Source organism: Cibotium barometz, chromosome 61 (assembly GCF_041138505.1).
Source record: "Cibotium barometz isolate CiBa-2024 chromosome 61, ASM4113850v1, whole genome shotgun sequence".
Lineage (NCBI taxonomy): Eukaryota > Viridiplantae > Streptophyta > Polypodiopsida > Cyatheales > Cibotiaceae > Cibotium > Cibotium barometz.
In genome coordinates this window covers 29,651,431-29,670,285 of record NC_141106.1, presented here as the reverse complement: position 1 = coordinate 29,670,285, position 18,855 = coordinate 29,651,431, and the positions used below count along the sequence as shown (strand labels likewise).

The following is an 18,855-nucleotide window of genomic DNA, read 5'->3' as shown; positions in this document are numbered from 1 at the left end:
TTCCGCAAAGCTTTGGGATTACTCCCCTTTCTGGAGTGATCTACTTCGGGCATGGCACTTCCCTATACATGAGTGCTAGCTCTTGTTCACACCATCACTCCCAGGGGGATTTGTTGCCATATATATAGGCAGTGATGTGTGTGAACACACTTAGGACCGTCGGGGCACTTTTTCCCTCCTTAGGAGGTTTTTTTCCCTGGCTTGTATATATGCCCATTATTCTAGGGCTAACTTATCTTTGTACATTGACACAATCTAATATACTGTGTGTTGTGTGCATTCTTGCTTCTTCTTCTCCAAGCTTTGTGTGCTTTCCTGCAACCCTAATTCCAACAAAGTTTATCTCATGACTCTTTTTTTAAAATTCTCCCATGGATGTTGCTTATTATTTTTGATATTTGCATATTTTCTAAAAGATTACTTGCTCATTTGGAGGTAATTCATCCTCCTCTCAAAGGGAAAGAACCAACTATGTATTCACTACCAGTTCCTTTACAAAAGGATGCTAGTAGCTGTTGTTGGCTAATGCTTGGAAGTTTCTCACTGCCAAGCTATTTATTGGACCTAAAAGAATTCCTGTAAGTGCTTTATTTAAGTTTTTTGTTGTGTTTTGTCATGGATTATTTAATTCAATAATCCATATTATTCAAGTCAAAAATCCTTTCTTCTTTTGTAGTTTTCTACAACTTGCTACACAAATACATACGTTTGGTATGTGAGGGCCATTGCCATGAACTACATGTTTCCATAATTGCTAATCCTAACTCACCAGTGCCTATTACTACTCATAGAAAAAGAAAATCTACAGACCAGAAGGTAGATTCTTTGGGTAAAAAAGGACACCTTGTGCTTACCTCCAAACAAGAATTGTATTTGTTATCTAAAAGACAAAAGGTACAAAAGGGAAAGTCTTCGAAAAAGAAGATCTCAAAGGAGTCACCTAAAAAAGCTACAAAGCCAAGTGAGAAGGAGACAACTCCCAAGAAGCAAACAAAACAGAGGCAAGCCAAGAAGCAAACAAAACAGAGGCAAGCTAAGAAACAAACAAAAAAGGGACAAACAAAGGCAAGTGAGAAAGAGTCAACTCCCAAAGCATCAAAAAAGGACAAAACTCCCAAAGCAACATAAAAGGAGGCATCCAAAGCAAAAGAAAAGGAGGCAACTCCTAAGAAGCAAACTCCCAAAGCATCAGAAAAGGACAAAACTCCTAAGACGAAAACTCCCAAAGCATTAGAAAAGGAGGCAATTCCTAAGAAGCAAACTCCCAAAGCATTAGAAAAGGTCAAAACTCCTAAGAAGCAAACTCCCAAAGCATTAGAAAAGGAGGCAATTCCTAAGAAGCAAACTCCCAAAGCATCAGAAAAGGTCAAAACTCCTAAGAAGCAAACTCCCAAAGCTTCAAAAAAGGAGGAACCTCTTGAGCAAGGTAAAACTGAGGAAGATGCATCCATTGTTATGGCTCACCCTAACCTCCCTTGAAACACATCCAACAAGAGATTACGTGGTGAATCGTAACTATCACGAGGATCTTTCCAACCGTCCAGCTTGTCCCAAAGCATTAGAAAAGTACAAAACTCCCAAAGCAATAGAAAAGGAGGCATCCAAAGCAAAAGAAAAGGAGGCAAATCCTAAGAAGCAAACTCCCAAAGCATCAAAAAAGGACAAAACTCCTAAGACAAAAACTCCCAAAGCAAAAGAAAAGGAGGCAACTCCTAAGAATCAAACTCCCAAAGCATCAGAAAAGGAAAAAACTCCCAAGACAAAAACTCCCAAAGCAACAGAAAAGGAGGCAACTCCTAAGAAGCAAACTCCCAAAGCATCAGAAAAGGACAAAACTCCTAAGAAGCAAACTCCCAAAGCTTCAGAAAAGGAGCGCCTCTTGAGCAAGGTAAAACTGAGGAAGAAGCAACCATTGTTATGGCTCACCCTAACCTCCCTTGCCAACAAGAGATTACCTGGTAAATTGTAACTATCATGAGGATCTTTCCAACCGTCGAGCTTGTAACCCTTAAGGTCTCCACGCTCTACAACTCCTTAAGAAGCAATTCCACTGCGTCTGCCAAGCGTTGTCACACCACCGCATTGCATTACATGTACATGTCCCTCCTCTCACCTCACATCACTCACACACTCACTAGCATGCATTAGGGAGAGAGATTAGCGAGAGCAAGAATTAATCACACAATGGGAGAGTATCTTGTATTATGAGAGATATTCACCTATATACATGGCCATAAATGTTCACACTCACTTAAACTGTGGCGATCGAGCACTTTTAGGCTCATAAGAGGCCTAATGCTATTACAATGACTACTCTCATAATATATCCATGAAGTAAATCACTTAAGACTTCATCCTACGTGATACCACACGCTCTTGAAGCGAGAATCACCATAAATAGCATTAGGCTCATAAGAGGCCTAATGCTATTACAATGACTACTCTCATAATATATCCATGAAGTAAATCACTTAAGACTTCATCCTACGTGATACCACATGCTCTTGAAGTGAGAATCACCATAAATACTATGTCACACCGTTTTACAGGCACCCGTCCAAGTTGTAGATTTGGACGCCATTGCTTCATATCTTGAATGTTTGACCTTTTGGTGTATCTACCTTGACTCCTTGATATAAGATAATGGTAGTAGCTCTTGTTAACTCTGGGAATGGGTTAACAGCCAAGGAACAAAAAAAGCATAAAGAGAATGTCTCTTGAATGATATTGTATAGACTCACATGTATATCAATTTTGCCCTACTAACGATACTTATGTACACAAATCTTTATGTCGATATTATTAACTTTTTATTGATAACTCGCATTTGTAGACATGTTTTAAACTATTACTTGGATGAAATGTTGCTGCATGTAAAGTAAAGTAAAAAACAATGTTCATTGCATTGTTAAAAAAAGGGAGTATAAAATGTTTGAGAGAGAGAAAAGTGCATGTTTTAAACTATTACTTGGATGAAATGTTGCTGCATGTAAAGTAAAAAACAATGTTCATTGCATTGTTAAAAAAAGGGAGTATAAAATGTTTGAGAGAGAGAAAAGTGCATCTGTTGATATAGGAATATCAGTGCAATAAAATTTCTTCTCTCATCTTTTGCCAATTTTCTATTCATTTAAAAGAAATTATGTTGATTCATTGCTTAGAATGCATTCCAATGCTACACGAACATCTTTTAATGTCCACTTTGAAGTCACTGTAAAGACCTTGCATTCACCAGAAGTAAGCCATACTTTCAAATCCTTTTGTTCCATATTCTCCTCCGAATCCAATGGAACCTAGTTACCTTGTGTTTTCTTCCATCGCGTGTATTAGAAGCCCATGTAAAGTGTTTGTTGTTGAATTTGGTATGACAAGATCAATGAGTCATTGTATGCCCGACACATAAATAGATCCCCTTTGTGTATCTCCTCCTTAACCTTTCATTCCTCACCAAGAAAATCATCAAATGTTGAGGCTTCGACATTTTTTTGAAGCCACATTGTCCTAGTTCTATGCATCCCTACTTTACTAAAGCATGCCCCAAAGATGTGAAGAGGAAGAAACCATGAAAGTTTTATCCTCTTTGAAATCCTTCCAATTTTCATTGAAGTGTGACCTAAAAACTTCAACAGTCTGTTTGTCTAGAGTTTCCCAATCAATAAGCATATGGAGTGTTGGTACTACAGGAACTTCTTCTAGACTTCCATATACTTGGGGGGCTGATGTTGAATAATATAGTTTGCATTGTAGAGGTACAATCCTTTCTTTATGAAAAATCTAGAAGGTTGATCAGGATATAGAATGTTGCCAAATTCAATGTGCATAACATTTTATGAACTTGAAAATGGTTCAATAGGTTTCCACTCAATAATGAAAAAACATCTACACCATAAATTTAAAATCAGTTAAACATACCAAATGAAACATTATTGCCGGTACTCAAATACCTACAATGTGCAAGAATTGGTTGCTCTATTTTTGAGGGATCTAAGTTCATCTCCTTTGGGTGAGTAAACATGCTGCACATTAGTATACCTCTTTTTATCCTCTCCTATTTTGAACCCTAAGATCCATCCCTTTCAATAGAATTGAACATTTTCTCTCTTGCATCTTTTGATTCTGTGGGGACCTTTACAAGATGGAAGCATGGTCTCCCAGTCTCATGGAACTTATATGTTGTTGGTTTCCATTCTTTGCTTTCAACCTGTTTTTGTGAACTATTATGGCATGTATCATGTTTGAAGGACGTCTCGATGAAGAACTTGAGTTTTCCATTTTTTGTTTGTGAAGCAGAGAATAAACAAGAAGAGTGAATGCTCTCTCACCTTTTAAAAAATGTTTAAAATAGTAATAATAGTTTGGTTGCATTCAAGACCAACAATGAATAACAAACAAATAAAGGAGATACGGATCCCTTTAAATATTTGGGCAAGAAATTTTGAATTTCAATTTGGAGACAAATTTGGAGCCAAACCTTCAACTTCTGCCAAAACTAGTGATAGTGGGGAAAAAGTAGTTGAAGGTCAAATGTAACATTGGACCACACATGGCACTTTTTTAATTCACCTAGAGCTAATTCTCCTTTAGTCATGGAACTAATACAGGGCCTTTTTTTATATTTCAAGCCCTAATGGACATCTTCTCCAAAATTCCTTCCCTATTTTCATGCTTGCATTTTTCTCCTCATTCTAATGAGGCTCTAAAATGAAGAAAAACAAAGGGTACTACTCTTAAAATATGGAGTGTTCTTTTCTTTTTGGCATGTCAAATTCTCTTTCTATGTCATCTTTCTAATCTACTTACCCCACAAATCCTTGGGGTGGGGGGCTGGGGTGGCTGGGGGGTGGAGAGAGGGGGAGGGAGAGAGGGAATTCATCCTATATGTCAAGTGACCCTACTCACCCTAGGGTCACAACTCCTAGGGCATTTACACACATTGAGTGGGAAACATGCCTATTTTCATGTGTATCTAAGAAGATAGACGAGGGAGACTTTGCATCCATGAGCTTGGGTAGGGAAGATCCTCTCCAAAAAAAAAGCACTTTTCAATGAGAATTTCATGGTCAAGAGGTGTGTAAATGCCCTTAGCTTGCTTCTTTCTTTTTCACCTTAGCATCTCATTGATGCCTTTTAATGGTTTGTTTATTGAAATAGTACTTAGAATTATCAATTCCATAGATCTTTTTACTATCTTCGAGGAGTTTCATGCTTTTTAATTGCTAAGTTTATATGGCCTCTATGAGAGGTATCAGTTCAAGGTTCGAGTGGTAGAATTGTATGGGTTCCTCCAAATATTCTTGGTAACAAAGAATCAAGAGATGGGATTCATTAGTTTGAAGGTAAGCAGCCTTAAGATAATAACTTTTTTTCAAAATCCTATTAATGGCACCCTTTTGTAAATAAATTTCTCAAATTAAAATTAAATAAAAATTGTCCTCCCGTTGTTGAACTCAGGTGATAGGTTACATACTTTATAAGTGAATCCCTCGAGGTACTAAAATTCCATGCTACTAGGGTAGATTCCAAGCCATAGTCTCCACTTTGACAAGATATTAACTTAAGACACTTCCTTAATACTTTCAAGGGTTTCACATAAAGGGGCTATGCATGCCTAGAAATCATGCAGAGGCTCACCAAACAAAGAAAACATGGATTTGAAAATGGAGTTAAAGGCCTCCTTTAAGCATGAGTTGCCCATGGTTTTTGAGCTACGAGAAGATAAGAGCATTCATAGCCAAGTGAAAACATTACAGTTTAAAAATTATGGTGAGTTCCTTTTTAAAAAAGGCTCAAATGATACATTGATCACTAATAATTATAATCACATTGTTCTTTCTATAAAAATTATAACTTTATACATCGGTCTCAACATTAACAAATTATACATGCTTTTAAATTAGATACAAAAACATTGGCCTATTCAAAGCTTAGACACGCAAAAACAAATACTAGCACACACATGTGCTTGCACTCATCATGGAGAGGATATGCAAGATATGGAATATTCTAGAAGCTTCTAAATTATTTGCGAGCTAAATATCGTTTTTTTTTCTTTTGAGAGTGGCGCGGGCAGCAGCCATCATGCCACCATGTTGTTGCATGGGTAGTGGACACTATCCATGCATAGATTGCAGGGCATGTGCCATGCATGATGACCTGCATGTGTCATCATAATTTCATGCATTGCGCATGAACACCTGGTGAGCCCGTTGTTGATGATATATTGCATGCTTCCTCCATACCATACATGCACGCATGAGCATGCATTGCATGTATCTTACTAGAAATCTGCCATGGAGGAGGACGTGGTTTCCTCGTGCGTGTCCAGCTCCATGCCGTGGATGCGCAGTGGGATGCGAGAATTCTGGTGTAAATCTGGCGACACCACGTCGGCCGTGTCATGAAAGCCGCCGCCGCTGCCGCCCTCGCCGCAGCCGCTCGGGCCCGGCGCCGCCCCATAGCCTTGCAGCCCCATGAGATGCGGCGGCATTGGCACCTGCGGCACAGAGGAAACGGAATTGCTGAAAATGGACTGAAGGGTACCCCTGGATGAGATGGGTGTATTGTATATTGGTGGTGCGGAGAAGTGGAACGGCGGGACGTCGTGAAATTCGAAGGGAGCGGCGGACGTGGGCGGCGCAGGCGCCGCCACGTGGAAGAAATGGGAGCCAAACGGGAGCAGATGCGTGGCTGAGTTGCTGGCAATGTTAGTGGGTTGCTGGAGGACTGCGAACGAAGAGGAGAAATCGGACGGCTGGAGAGGGCGGAGGAGATGGTGCTGGTGTTGATCGAACGGTGGCGGTTGAGGGTTGTGTTGGCGAAGCTGGCTGAGGAATAGAATCTCGGGCAGGAGCTGGAGATTCGGGGACGACGGATAGGGCGGTGCAGGAGGGGCAGAAGCCACTGGTGTGGGCGCCGGAGCCACTGGTGTGGGTGCCGGAGGCTCAGTTCCGGGAGATGTCAACTTCTCTTTGGCTCTTTCTCGCGCTCTCTCTCTTGCCTTGGCCCTCGACTCTGCCCGGGCGCCGCCGGCAGGAGCCACAACTCCGCCGCCGCTGCTGCGCTGCTCCTCCTCCTTCACCTTAATCGACGGATCGTCGAGGTCGCGTTCTCTGCTTTCTCCCATCTCCTTTCCAGCAGCTCCGTGGCCTGCCGCCGCTCTTTCGTTACCAACAATCACCCCTTCCACCGGAGCGAGCTCATCTATCGCCGCCCTTGCCTTCCTGATCAGCCAGTCTACCGCCTTACTGGGCTGCTCGTATCCTAACCTGTCTTGAACGTCAAAGAATTGAATGGCCGTCGGAGCGGACAGTCTCACCCTCCTGTCACGAAGCCCCTTGGCCGTTCTCACTTTGCTGTGGCGGTCTTTGGTACCAGGAGGCCTGACCGTCAACGAGACTCCTGCCGCTCTGCCTCTGCGGCCGGAGCTAACGGCCGTCCATTCGGCCACCTCCTCTCGGACGGAAAGTCCGGCAGGAGTCTGCCGCGGTGCTATACCCTTCCTATTAATATCGTTGTTACCGTCGGAGGGGACAGGAGCAACTGGCGGAGCGAGCTGTCGCTGCCGGAGGCGCTGATGGTAGCTGTTGGAATGGGCGGAGGAGGGGGGGGTATCGACGGCGACTGCGGGGCTGGTGCGGATGTGGCCTGGTGCGGCGCCATCGGCGGCAGTGTGATAGTCATGGCGAGCAGCAAATCCGGCGTCAGGGTTGCCAAATCCTGTCTCCAAGTGCGATGCTCCAGCTTCCACTTGAAACGTTTTGCCATCCGAGCGCCCACCAGCATGCTGATGATGATGATGATGGCCAATCAGAGCTGCACCCCATTCCCGCTTCTTTCCTAGGGTTCTCTCTGAATACTGGTCTGCGCTCATGAAACAGCCCACTCTTACCCTAATCTCCACTAATCATTCCACTAAACCCTGCTCATCAGCCCAGTTAGCTGCCATCACCTGTTTAACTCTAATCACAATTAGCCAGGACAGTTCTCTTCCTTCACTGCTTCTGCATCAACAATCCAACGACCCATCATCTTCTCCTCTAAATAAGCTCAGCTATCTGCTCCAACAATGCCCTCCTGCAGCTCAATTCGAACCCACACCATCATGTTAGACCTTACACCGTAAACTTCAACTCATAATCACCTCTCAACATTAAGTACATAATCAAGATTAAGAAGGCCCCTAACTACATGTCAACAATTAGTTTCAACCGTAGCTAATCTCGACATAAGTAGGTTCTCGTGATATTTCCTAATGTTAGACCTTATTCCTAGAGCCTAATTACTCATGATTACACTAAACCCCCCTTAAATAGCAGACATCCTCTCATATTATTCTAATATTACCAGACTGGTTTCATGATTCAAGCCTAATCTATGATTAGGCTTGAATTCCCTTTACATTTACCTGTAGCAGCCTAACGAAATTAGCCTGTTAATCATTTGAATTGGCAATGATTAGAGTTAACCTTAATCAAGCCTGGAACAGAATTAACCTAATAAAATCGGCTTGAAACGGCAACATGGACCGGTTGGTGTAGCTCGCCAATTAGTTTTGACCCGTCTTATCGTTAATTGGTCCAAGACCAACACAAGAAAGGAAAAAACGCTACAGTGATCTGGTTGACTAGTAATTGACCCTTGAAATCTCTCAAAGGAGCCCGATACTAAGTACAGTAACTAACCCTTCTATAAGTGAAAGGTCTTCCTAATGTAGAGAGGCATAAGCAGCCACATCCGATAGAGAAGCCAGGACTAAAACAACACAGCACTTGACATGTAATCTCAAAAACCTAATTACAGAGGCAAAACCATGATTAGAAGCCTAATTAGAGGATAAACGTACCATGAGGGCTTGCATCGTGAGATGGAAAAGGGGGGCTGGATCTAGCAGTATTTAGCCAATCTCAGCTACGATACAAAGCTTGACAGATAATCCTCAAGAGAGTTGTTGGTGAAGCTTCTAAACTATGCAAATTAGGTCACATAATCAAGGTGGAATCCATGCAGCTAAGTGTGGTTAGGGCAGAGAAACCTGTGATAGAACACAAAGAAAGGCAGTGTAGTTAGGGTTATAAGAATGGGAAGGAGGGCGGAGGAAGCGATGAGGGGGAAAAAACAAAGAGAAATCAAATCAAACAGGGGAGGATGATCAGCGACAGGAGATCATAAGAAGCTGGGGGTCACAGGGAAGCTTGAGAGGGACAGTGCTATATTGTTACGAGGGCAAGAGGGCCGAAAGGCGGAGACAAGGAAGTGTCGTCTGCAGAGAGAGGAAGGTTAGAGGCACAGTACAAGTGGGTCGAACTTTGCTTTTAAGGACCCCCTCTGATTCTTGACGTAAAATACCCATCTACATGGTCTACCCCATCAGTTAAAAGGCTAACTATATAAGACTAGCCTATCATGCAACACCATCATTAGCTTTTCTATGGCGACCCTACACAGTAAAGTATATGATTCCCATGCACTCAGCTTAGAACTTTTACCTGATTAATTATATCAATTAACAATGCCTTGCAGTACCCCGCGCAGATTACTGCATCTCTGCCGCAGCTAATCTCCTGGTTAGAGCAGCTGTTTGATCAGGTATCCTCCTGAGTTTGAAGAGAATTAAGTAGCTTGATGCTGAGATAAGTGGGGATTCAGTGGCATGATGTTCGAGGTTGATTCAAAGGGGATTAAAAATGCTTGACTCTGAGCATAATAGTGATTAAGTAGATGATGTCGTTTACCCAGAGTTACGTATCGTGGGGTAAACGAGGATTAAGAACCATGATAATGAGCTTTATTAAGTGATTAACACCAGCAGAATAAGCTTGCCAGCTAGCTACACTACAAAGGTAATTTGAGAAAGTGAAGAGTGGGTGATTTATATAAGGGATTCATAAAACTACATTTATTAAGCGAAGGGATTATATTAGGGTTTTAAAAAAAGCTACATGATGGTATTTTTTTTAATACGATGGCAGCATGGCGTGTAAAATTCCTACAATAAATTTTAGCCTGCGGATTTATTTAAGCGGATGAATATATTATTGATGGAGGAGTTAGAATTAATTTTTCATTTTTTTTAAAGTTCTAGGGTTAGCTAATATTGGGGGGCTGGCATGGCGGAGGTGTGAGGGAGGGGGTCCATGCAAATTCACAGGCTGCTTCAAAACAGTTGCGTCTTGCTTGATGTTAGCAAACACCTGCGCCGGGATTCCTTTGTGTGACACAAACACACAAAAATTCTCCTCTTTTATTCTCTGATAGAATTTCTGATGAAGGCTTCCGTAAATGTTCTGCAGCCTTCATATAAAAAGCATGCTATGGATACATCTCTACTGTCGTCCCCCATCACCTCTGTGTGTGCGCGCGCGCGCGCGCGTGTGAGAGAGAGAGAGAGAGAGAGAGAGAGAGAGGAAACCAGACCTGCAGTAAGATCAGGATCTGCAGGAAAACGTGAAAAAGAAAACTTTTTCGACGGCAACAGCAGCCGCAGCCTCCCCTCCTTGGACGCGAAGAAAAGGAATCGGACGACAGTTCCTTTTGAGATTAGCCGACAGCGATACTATTTTACGTGAGCATGTCGACGGATTCGTGTGACGTAGTTTGTGCCGTAGCTCGTTGGACAATGTAAGGTTTCTTATAAGGGTTTTATGAATCAATTATGAGACGTTTATCATTGCTTTACAATCATGATTAAGCCTTGATTATTAACACATTAAGAGAGAACCCAAATCTCTTTCAATGCCTTCACATGTGTTCTTTTTTTTTTCTGTAGGGTGCATTTGTGTGCGCCGTGTGTGCTCCCATCCGTCGTGTTGCCCCTAGGTATCGAACGCATGTGTTCTCCCATCCGTCGTGTTGCCCCTAGGTATCGAACATAGGTCCTCATCGTGGGCCATGGCATTAAGATCGTCTCTCTCGCTCACGCCCTAAGTTGAAGACATAAAATGGCCATAGAAGGCTAGTAACCATAGAAACAAATGACTAATCGTAAGCATAGAAACAAATGACAAATAAGTGTAAACACAAATGTGTATAATCTTAAACATAACATAGCATACAAACAAATGTGTATAATCTTCAACATGGGAAATTTAAGGAAATGAACCATCCTTTAAAAAAAGAAGAAGAACACTAGTGGCCTTGGGAAAACATTATTTAGCACACACACACACACAATGATCACTCTATCCTAGCTAAGAGAAAACACCGAGACAAACATAAATAAAGGTTCGTGTTTTAGTAGTTTTCAACACAACGAATCTTATCATGTGCACCAAGAAAACTTGGGAATCTCCATGAGTGCATTTAGCTCCTCGCTAGGTGGCCACAAGATGTTTATAATAGATAAGCACCAACATTCTTCTAGTGTAAGGAGTAAGGGGGTGGTGGTGCACAACACCAACATCACTTCAGTTATACACTTATTGTTTGACATACAAGCTCCAACTCCTTAAGAGATGTTTGCTTTTTTAGCCATAGAATTTGGGAAAAAATTTAAAGAAAGTTTAATATTAATCCTCCAGTTAATTGTTAATTTCTTAGAATGTGCACTGGAAAATTTTTAGCCCCTCTTTGAAGCCACTCTAGACAAAATGAACCAACTCACCTATATTCCTTGAGCCAAAAAATCTCTATCCTCCTTCGTTGTTCATTTGGATATTGTTTCCCAATTAAAAAATCAATCTTGCATGTAGCCCAGTATGCATCCATGGAGAGCAATAGGTAAAGATCTAAATTTTGATCTCTTGTAAAATTTAAATTTTTGAACTTCTAAATCATTTTACCTTTTTAAAAACTTAACATTATCATGGTTTGTCTTTAAAACCCTATTAGCATTATGCTTTTTAGAAAGTATCTTTAGTTAAAAAAGGAAAAGGCTTAAACCCTAAGAACTTGAAGTCTCACAAAGTATATCTTTTTAGTGGCCATAACATAGAGTTATAGTTTGAGAGTATAGCCATATATGAGGTGATGCATGTTGCCACAATGCTATTTCCTAGACCCTACAAATATAGAGTTATAGTTTGAGAGTATAGCCATATATGAGGTGATGCATGTTGCCACAATGCTATTTCCTAGACCCTACAAATATGCTAACGCGATAAATCTATGTCTTTGGTGGTGTAAATGGAAAGTTCTAGTATGGAACAATCAAACTTATGACAACAAGAAAAATGAGTTGGTTTCTTATCCTTTGATTAAGATTTATGGACTTTAATGTCTCTAATGAATTAAAAAAAGAGGAAGCATGTCTTAGCATGTGAGAGTGGAAGCCAATGAAGCCCTCTAGGCACTGTTCTTCTTGAGCTATGAGAAATTCAAAAGAGAAACCAATAGAGGATCAAACACTTTAAAGGATTGGCTTTGTAAGATGGTTTGGTATGTTGTGCTTCAATTCATAGTGATTACAATCAAGAGGTGAGCTTGCATGAGAGCTTACATTAGGCTTCCGATTCGATAATTGAAAATATAATATGCATGTATTGATGATAAATTCATTATCCAAATTTAAAATTATCATAACTTGATCACAAGTGGCTAGAAATGTGAGATATAGCCTACATGTGAGGATCTTGAAGACTACCCATTTTGAAGATAGAGTTTTGATAGGAAAAACTTTATCATATTTTAAAGAAGCACACCAAAGCCCTCTAGATCACTCTTTCTAAGTTTGAAAAAAATGTAGAATGATTTGGTAATAATATTTATCTCTACATGAGCTTTAAATTTTCATAAACTTTATAGGTACTTTTAATACTTGATTTATGGTGTAGAAATGCACTACGATCATAAATTGGCATAGTATATCCTCTAATATTTCCTAAAATGGATGTTTTGATTTTTGCATTGAACAAGGTTTGACAACCCCATATGGTCAACATTACCATATGGTAGCAAGTTTAGTACAAGGCCATTAAAAAATGCTCTTTTTTTTAACAAAAGAACAAATTTTCTATTCAATCATGAAATTTTGTACAAGTTACAATCCGTCTCAATGACTCTGACAATTATGCTCCTCATATATGTATCACTGATAGCAACCCCATCCTCCATCAATTTAGTTTTCAGAATTACCCAAGGTAACCATGAATAGAATGTTCTTTGACCTTGAAACACTGTTGCATTCCTTGTTAACCATATCATCCATAGCATCCAAAATCTGATGTGTAATGATCCACTACTGCATAGTGCAAAGTGCCAAAGGTAAGGTGGTAGCATGATGTCTTAATCCCAAGGTTATCATAAGGTATCCTCCTAAGCTGATGCCACCACTCTTTGACTATGTTACAGTACCAAACAGCATGCCTAATAGATTCCACAGCTGTGTTATATCTTGAGAAATGACCATTAATGTAGCTTCTTTTTTTATGATTAGCTGCTATAAAAGGGTAATGAACCAACTAGGACCCTCCAAAGAAATACCTGAGCCTTAAAGTTCAAATCACACTTCCACACCTCCTCAAACCTTCTATCCCACAAACAGTCTGATATCTCTAAGTTCCAAAACTGACTACATTTCTCCCATATAGGAGCTCTGGATCTGAGCAGCAGATAGAAGTCTTTGGCTTTAATAGTCCACCAATTGATATTAGTGTGTGGGATAGCCCAATCTCTAAATCTGTCTTTTAGGTTCATTGTCATTGGAACCTTTAATTTGTACACCATGGTACAAAAGCAAGTGCCAAGGTATTTTGTAAGGTAGTCTAAGATGATATCTCCTTTTTGCCACAAAAAAATAAACAAAGATGCCCTTAGAGTCCAGGACTTGGGAAAGCATACTCACTCCCTTCTTATGCATATATCTACTTGAAGAGCCAAGAATCCTAGCATGAGGTTTTTTAAAGATAAAACTCCAATGAACATTTTCAGTAGGCAAAGAGTTACCTGTGTATCTAAATCTTCCTGACCAAATGAGAGCAGCACAGCAGGCTTTCCAAGATTCAATAAGAAAAGAAGCAGTTCTACCCTGAACCATAAGAGGTTCATAATGAGAAAACAACTTATCCCAGTCAGACATTTCCCATAGCCCTTGAAAGTGCATGTGTACCAGTTCCCATAAACACCAAGTCCACGTAAGATTTTTGTCAAACAAATGCTTAATGAAGCTCTCTTCTAGCCATCAAGTGTGAAGCAATATGCAGGATGCCAAGACCACCCCAATTTTCAGGCTGAGTGAAAAGCTCCCATGCCACCAATACCAAGGGTTTTTTACCCTACCCATGCCAAAGAAACCTAGACTACATAGTATTCACTCAAAGGGTTGACTGACCTTTCAAAAGTCCAACTAGTGAAACAATGGCTAAGGAAACAAGGAAGATTTGACTTTATAGCTCTAAGTGAAGTCAAAGTTAGCGGGGATGAGCTTGAAAAAAGGTTGCTCAACATCTCTAAAGAGCACATCTACACAGCCCACTGTTAGGGGTCTGGAGGAGTGGCTGTGGGTATGCATGTGGACCATCAGAATGAACTGAAAGGCGTGAGGATTGATACGTTTGATCAATGGGCTGCATTTGAAATGACAACCTTCTCCTTCATTGGGATTTATGCTGGAGGTCCTCAGGCGGCAGAATCAGAACCTGGGGTACCTTGAGAAGCGTCCTTGATCCTATCATTCTAATGGGAGACTTCAATATGGTGGAATCCAAAAATGGCAGATTAAGAGGGCTGGGACAAGTCATAAAGGGGAAGAGCTCCTTGCCTGGCAGCGCACTGCTGATCACTTTGAGCTATGTGATGTAGGGAATATGGGAGACTTCACGTGGCAGAACTATGCCCATGGTGGGGAATTGACCAGGAAAGCAAGACAAGACAGAGGATACATTAGCAAAACCCTTGGTAACTCCTACATCAAATGTGAATGTAGAACTGACATCTCTACTTGCCTCTCGGATCATTACCCAGTGATATTAGTGTTGGACAACCATGACAAAAAGGTCTCTAATCAATGGTTCCACATGGATCCTGCCCTGTTCAAAATGCCTATTATGCAGGAGGAAGTCAAAAGAATCTGGACTGAATTCTTTAGCTCTGGCATTACCCCGGTGAGGGCTTGGTGTCTGGCCATCAAATCTACCCAAGCTGTTTTGATTTGCATTAGGAAAGAAGTAACCAGAATCAGGAAAAATAGAAGAGATCTGCTATTTTTGAAACTAAAAGAACTGGAAATGGCAGCCAATAAGGAAGATGCGGCTATTCAAGAAGCTATTCTTGGTACTAGGGCTGAAATTAGGAGAGAAGAGGAGGTAACCCAGAAGCAGGCCCTTCTGTTCTTTAGAGATTGGTGGGCTAGGAAAGCTGACCTTCCCACTCCTGAGATGTTCAAAATGCTAAAAGTCAAACAATGTAAGGATGCAATCCTTACATTGCATGATCCTAACTATCTAGATATCGCTTCTGAGAGGAAGGGAATAGATCAATAGTCTTCCAGTACTTTAACAACATATTTAGTAAAGGGGGAGGGGTGACCAATGACCAACTCAAATGCATTGCTCTCATTGGGCAGTCCAGGAAGCCAACCATACCTGACACACTTGCTAAAGAGCTAGAAAAAAATATCTCCAAAGAAGAGATTTGCAAGGCCATAGACTGCCTAAAGGTGAGGAAAAGCCCAGGGATAGATGGCATGCCCGCTAAATTCTACAAGACGTTCAAGGATCTCTTGCCGTCTCCCTTACTGGCGGTGTGGCAGGAGGCTTTCTCTTTTGGGGCGTTGCCTCGCCCGATCAATGAAGGGTGAATAAAACTTATCCATAAGAAAGGGGAGAAGAATGACTTGAACAATTGGAGACCGATTGCCATGTTAAACTGTGCCTACAAAATATTTGCCAAGGCCCTAGCGCTGAGACTGTCCAGTCATCTAAAGAATTGGATCAGACAGGAGCAGAAGGGCTTCATCAAAGGAAGGTACATTCTGGATGCCATTATCACATTGTGGGAGGGTAGTATACAGAAGAATCGGAACAGGACTACATCTTCTTCAAAATTGACTTTGATAAAGCCTATGATAGGCTCGGTTGGCATTATGTTCTAGAATCCCTTAAACACATGGGTGCAGGAGGTCAGCACTTCATCTAGATGGTGAGTACTCTTTTTGGGAATGCCACGACTAGGGTGAACGTCAATGGTGTGCTCTCTGACACTTTCTCCCCCCTGACCAAATCTATCAGACAAGGCTGCCCTCTAGCACCCCTCCTCTACGCTATTGCTACGCAGATGGTCTGAACTGGCTGATTAAAGATAGGATGGACAAAGGGGAAATGAATGGTATCTCTCTTCCCAACAATAAACAACTATGCACCCAAATGTTTGCTGATGATACTAATGCCATGGTTGCCAATACTGAGCTAAGCATTAAGTGCTTTTGGGAGTGCTTGGGCATTTGCTGCAGGGCTTCTGGCTCAGTCATCATTAATCATAAAAAAACAGGTATCACGACCCTTATTGAACAAGCCTCCTGAGACTGGCTGATTCAAGCTGGCTGTAAAGTCCTAGAAGAGGGAGTAATTTTCAGATTATTGGGCATTCCCATGGGATTCAAGGTCACCCTTAAGCAAAGATGGATGTGGGTACTAACCAAGGTGGAAGAGAAACTTACCAGATGGCAGAAAATGCATCTAAACCTGGGGGGTAGAAAGATAGTAATCAACCACTTCATTATCCCTTCTATCATCTACTTTCTTAGCTGTTGGAGACCGCCAGACTCTGATCTATTGCAGTTCATAAGGTTATGTAGGAACTATCTATGGGGAGGGGACCCCTGGATTAGGAAAATCCTTAAAGTCAGGTGGGAATGGTGCTACTTGGAAACAGGTACAGGGGGCCTTGGAATCAAAGACATGTCCAATCTGGCTAATAAAATGGCTGCCAACAAATGGGTGCTGAGAAGCTTTCTCTACCCTTCTGAAGACTGGGCCTGGTTGATCACTAGAAATCCGGAACAATTCCAGCTCAAACAATTCCCCAAGTGGAAGAGGCTCCTCCCGCTCACAATTATGGCTAGTAAATACTTGGTGAAACCGGTTGGCAGCCAGTTGGTACATTTGCTTTGGTCAGCTTGGAATGCTATCAAGACTGACCTTATCCTATCTAAGAAGCCTAGCTACACATGGGGTGTACATGGGAGAGACTCTATCTGGTGGCCAAGCATTCCCCTCCCCCCAATTTATAATGCCCATGCTGAAGCGGCTTTGAGAATGCACAGGAAAGGAATCTGCTGTTGGTGGGATATTTGGGACAGAGACATCAATTCTTGGATGTCCAGAGCTGATCTGATCAGAGATTATAATGTCTCATATGCAGAATTAGACCTTATTGGGGTAAGAATCAGATTATGGCACCAAGCGGACACCTGGCTGCTTTCGATTAAAGATATGCCAGCACACAAAGCTTTCCAATGGAAGAATCAAAAAGGACTTCTCCCAATTCCCCCCAAATAGAGGACTGATCCTATCCATTGCACTCTAAACAAGAGATGGGGAATCCTTTTGGACACATCGCAATTGTATTTTCTATTTGATAAGCTATGGAACAAGTATGTGGAACCAAAAAAAGCGTGCCTACCTTGGTTGGTCATGTTTAAAGCTATTTGGACCCAGCTTAAAGCCTTCAGACTTAACATAGGGGATGGGAAGTGCCACAAATGCAAGGAGGTGGAGGATGACCTGCACATTTTCATGCACTGCCCTATTGTAAAGAAATGTTTTGAGTCATTGGCCAAGTGCATTCAGCTATGGAATGGCTACACCCTTGGCTGGAAAAACTTGTTACTTGGAGAAGGCATCGGGTGCACCTTGGAACTATGGGCTATCCTGAGAACTGAAATGTTATGGTGCTTGTTACTTGGAGAAGGCATCGGGTGCACCTTGGAACTATGGGCTATCCTGAGAACTGAAATGTTATGGTGCTTGTGGTTAAATAGACTTGATTCCATTTTTAATAGTATGCATACTAACAGTTTCAGGTCGAAAGAGAACTTGATTCATGTAGGTGAATAATGCATACAAAGACGGTTGAAAGACATGGACACCAAGCTTCATCGGCTACAGGAAAAAGCTAAAGGAAAGCAAGTGGATCAGATAACACAGCAAATTCAGCAACTGTGGAAGATGAGAGAGGCCGTCATCTCCAAGGATGTGTTGCTCATCAAAGCACTCTATGCCTTTTGAAAGTCACACTCAAGAAAAGAGGGAAAAGCTGGTTTCACAGCTAGAGAAACTTCTCAATAAAGTCAAAGGCAAGGGCCTGCGAAACTGTATGTTGTGTGCATGGACAGTGGTCTCATTAGAGTTCTCAACATGTTGTAACCTGTCTCTTTCTAACCTCTTAATATAAGCAGCCAATTTTTGAAGAAAATATCAAGCTTTGTGGGACATCTTGCCAAGCCCACTTTGAATTAATGAGGTTAGAAGCTGTCCATTCAAGAGTATTGTTTCCTTGAGGACTAGCAAAATACAGTTTTCTTTTTCTATTCTATTTCTTCTACGTGTCTACTTTCTAGTCTTGTCTTGCACACATGATACAAAGCAAATCCTATTGTAAAATCTTTTATAGCATAGTACCTTAATTTTCATGAGAGGAGACCACATCGTATTCCCATATCTTCTAAATCTTATACATGCAAATCTCTAACATCTTGGAGGGATCATGAACTTTTGCTTAGCTCAAAGAGTTTATAGCCTTTCTTAGAGACGCCTTTGATATTCTTGCTTGTTTGAAATCCATGGTCCAACCTCATTATTTATTGCATTCCCCGAATGAGAAGTAGCAATATTTGGTATGAAGTGGTGTGTAGGTTGAGCTCACCACTCGATAGGGGCATTTCCACTTAGACAATTTCTATGACAGTTGTGGGGGTTATTTGGG

At 41.4% G+C, this 18,855-nt stretch overlaps 1 protein-coding gene across 5 annotated transcripts; it reads right to left on the bottom strand.

The window, feature by feature from the left end:
* Positions 1 to 5,809: 5,809 nt before the first annotated feature.
* On the bottom strand, positions 5,810 to 10,473 carry LOC147604741 (uncharacterized). Of its 5 annotated transcripts, none has more exons than XM_086794801.1 (2): positions 10,414 to 10,473; positions 5,810 to 8,073 (listed from the first exon to the last, which is right to left on the bottom strand). In XM_086794801.1, the coding sequence occupies exon 2, from the start codon at positions 7,868 to 7,870 to the stop codon at positions 6,278 to 6,280; it is 1,593 nt and encodes a 530-aa protein (XP_086650927.1). In that variant the 5' UTR covers positions 7,871 to 8,073; positions 10,414 to 10,473; the 3' UTR covers positions 5,810 to 6,277. The 5 variants fall into 5 exon arrangements, with proteins under 5 accessions (XP_086650927.1, XP_086650925.1, XP_086650923.1 ...); XM_086794799.1 differs by lacking the exon at positions 10,414 to 10,473 and adding an exon at positions 9,486 to 9,875; XM_086794797.1 differs by lacking the exon at positions 10,414 to 10,473 and adding an exon at positions 8,843 to 9,285.
* Between the last annotated feature and the right edge of the window lie 8,382 nt (positions 10,474 to 18,855).

Bases quoted from the DNA above. Each gene is read 5' to 3' on its own strand.
- LOC147604741 (XM_086794801.1), bottom strand. From the start codon at position 7,870: ATGAGCGCAGACCAGTATTCAGAGAGAACCCTAGGAAAGAAGCGGGAA.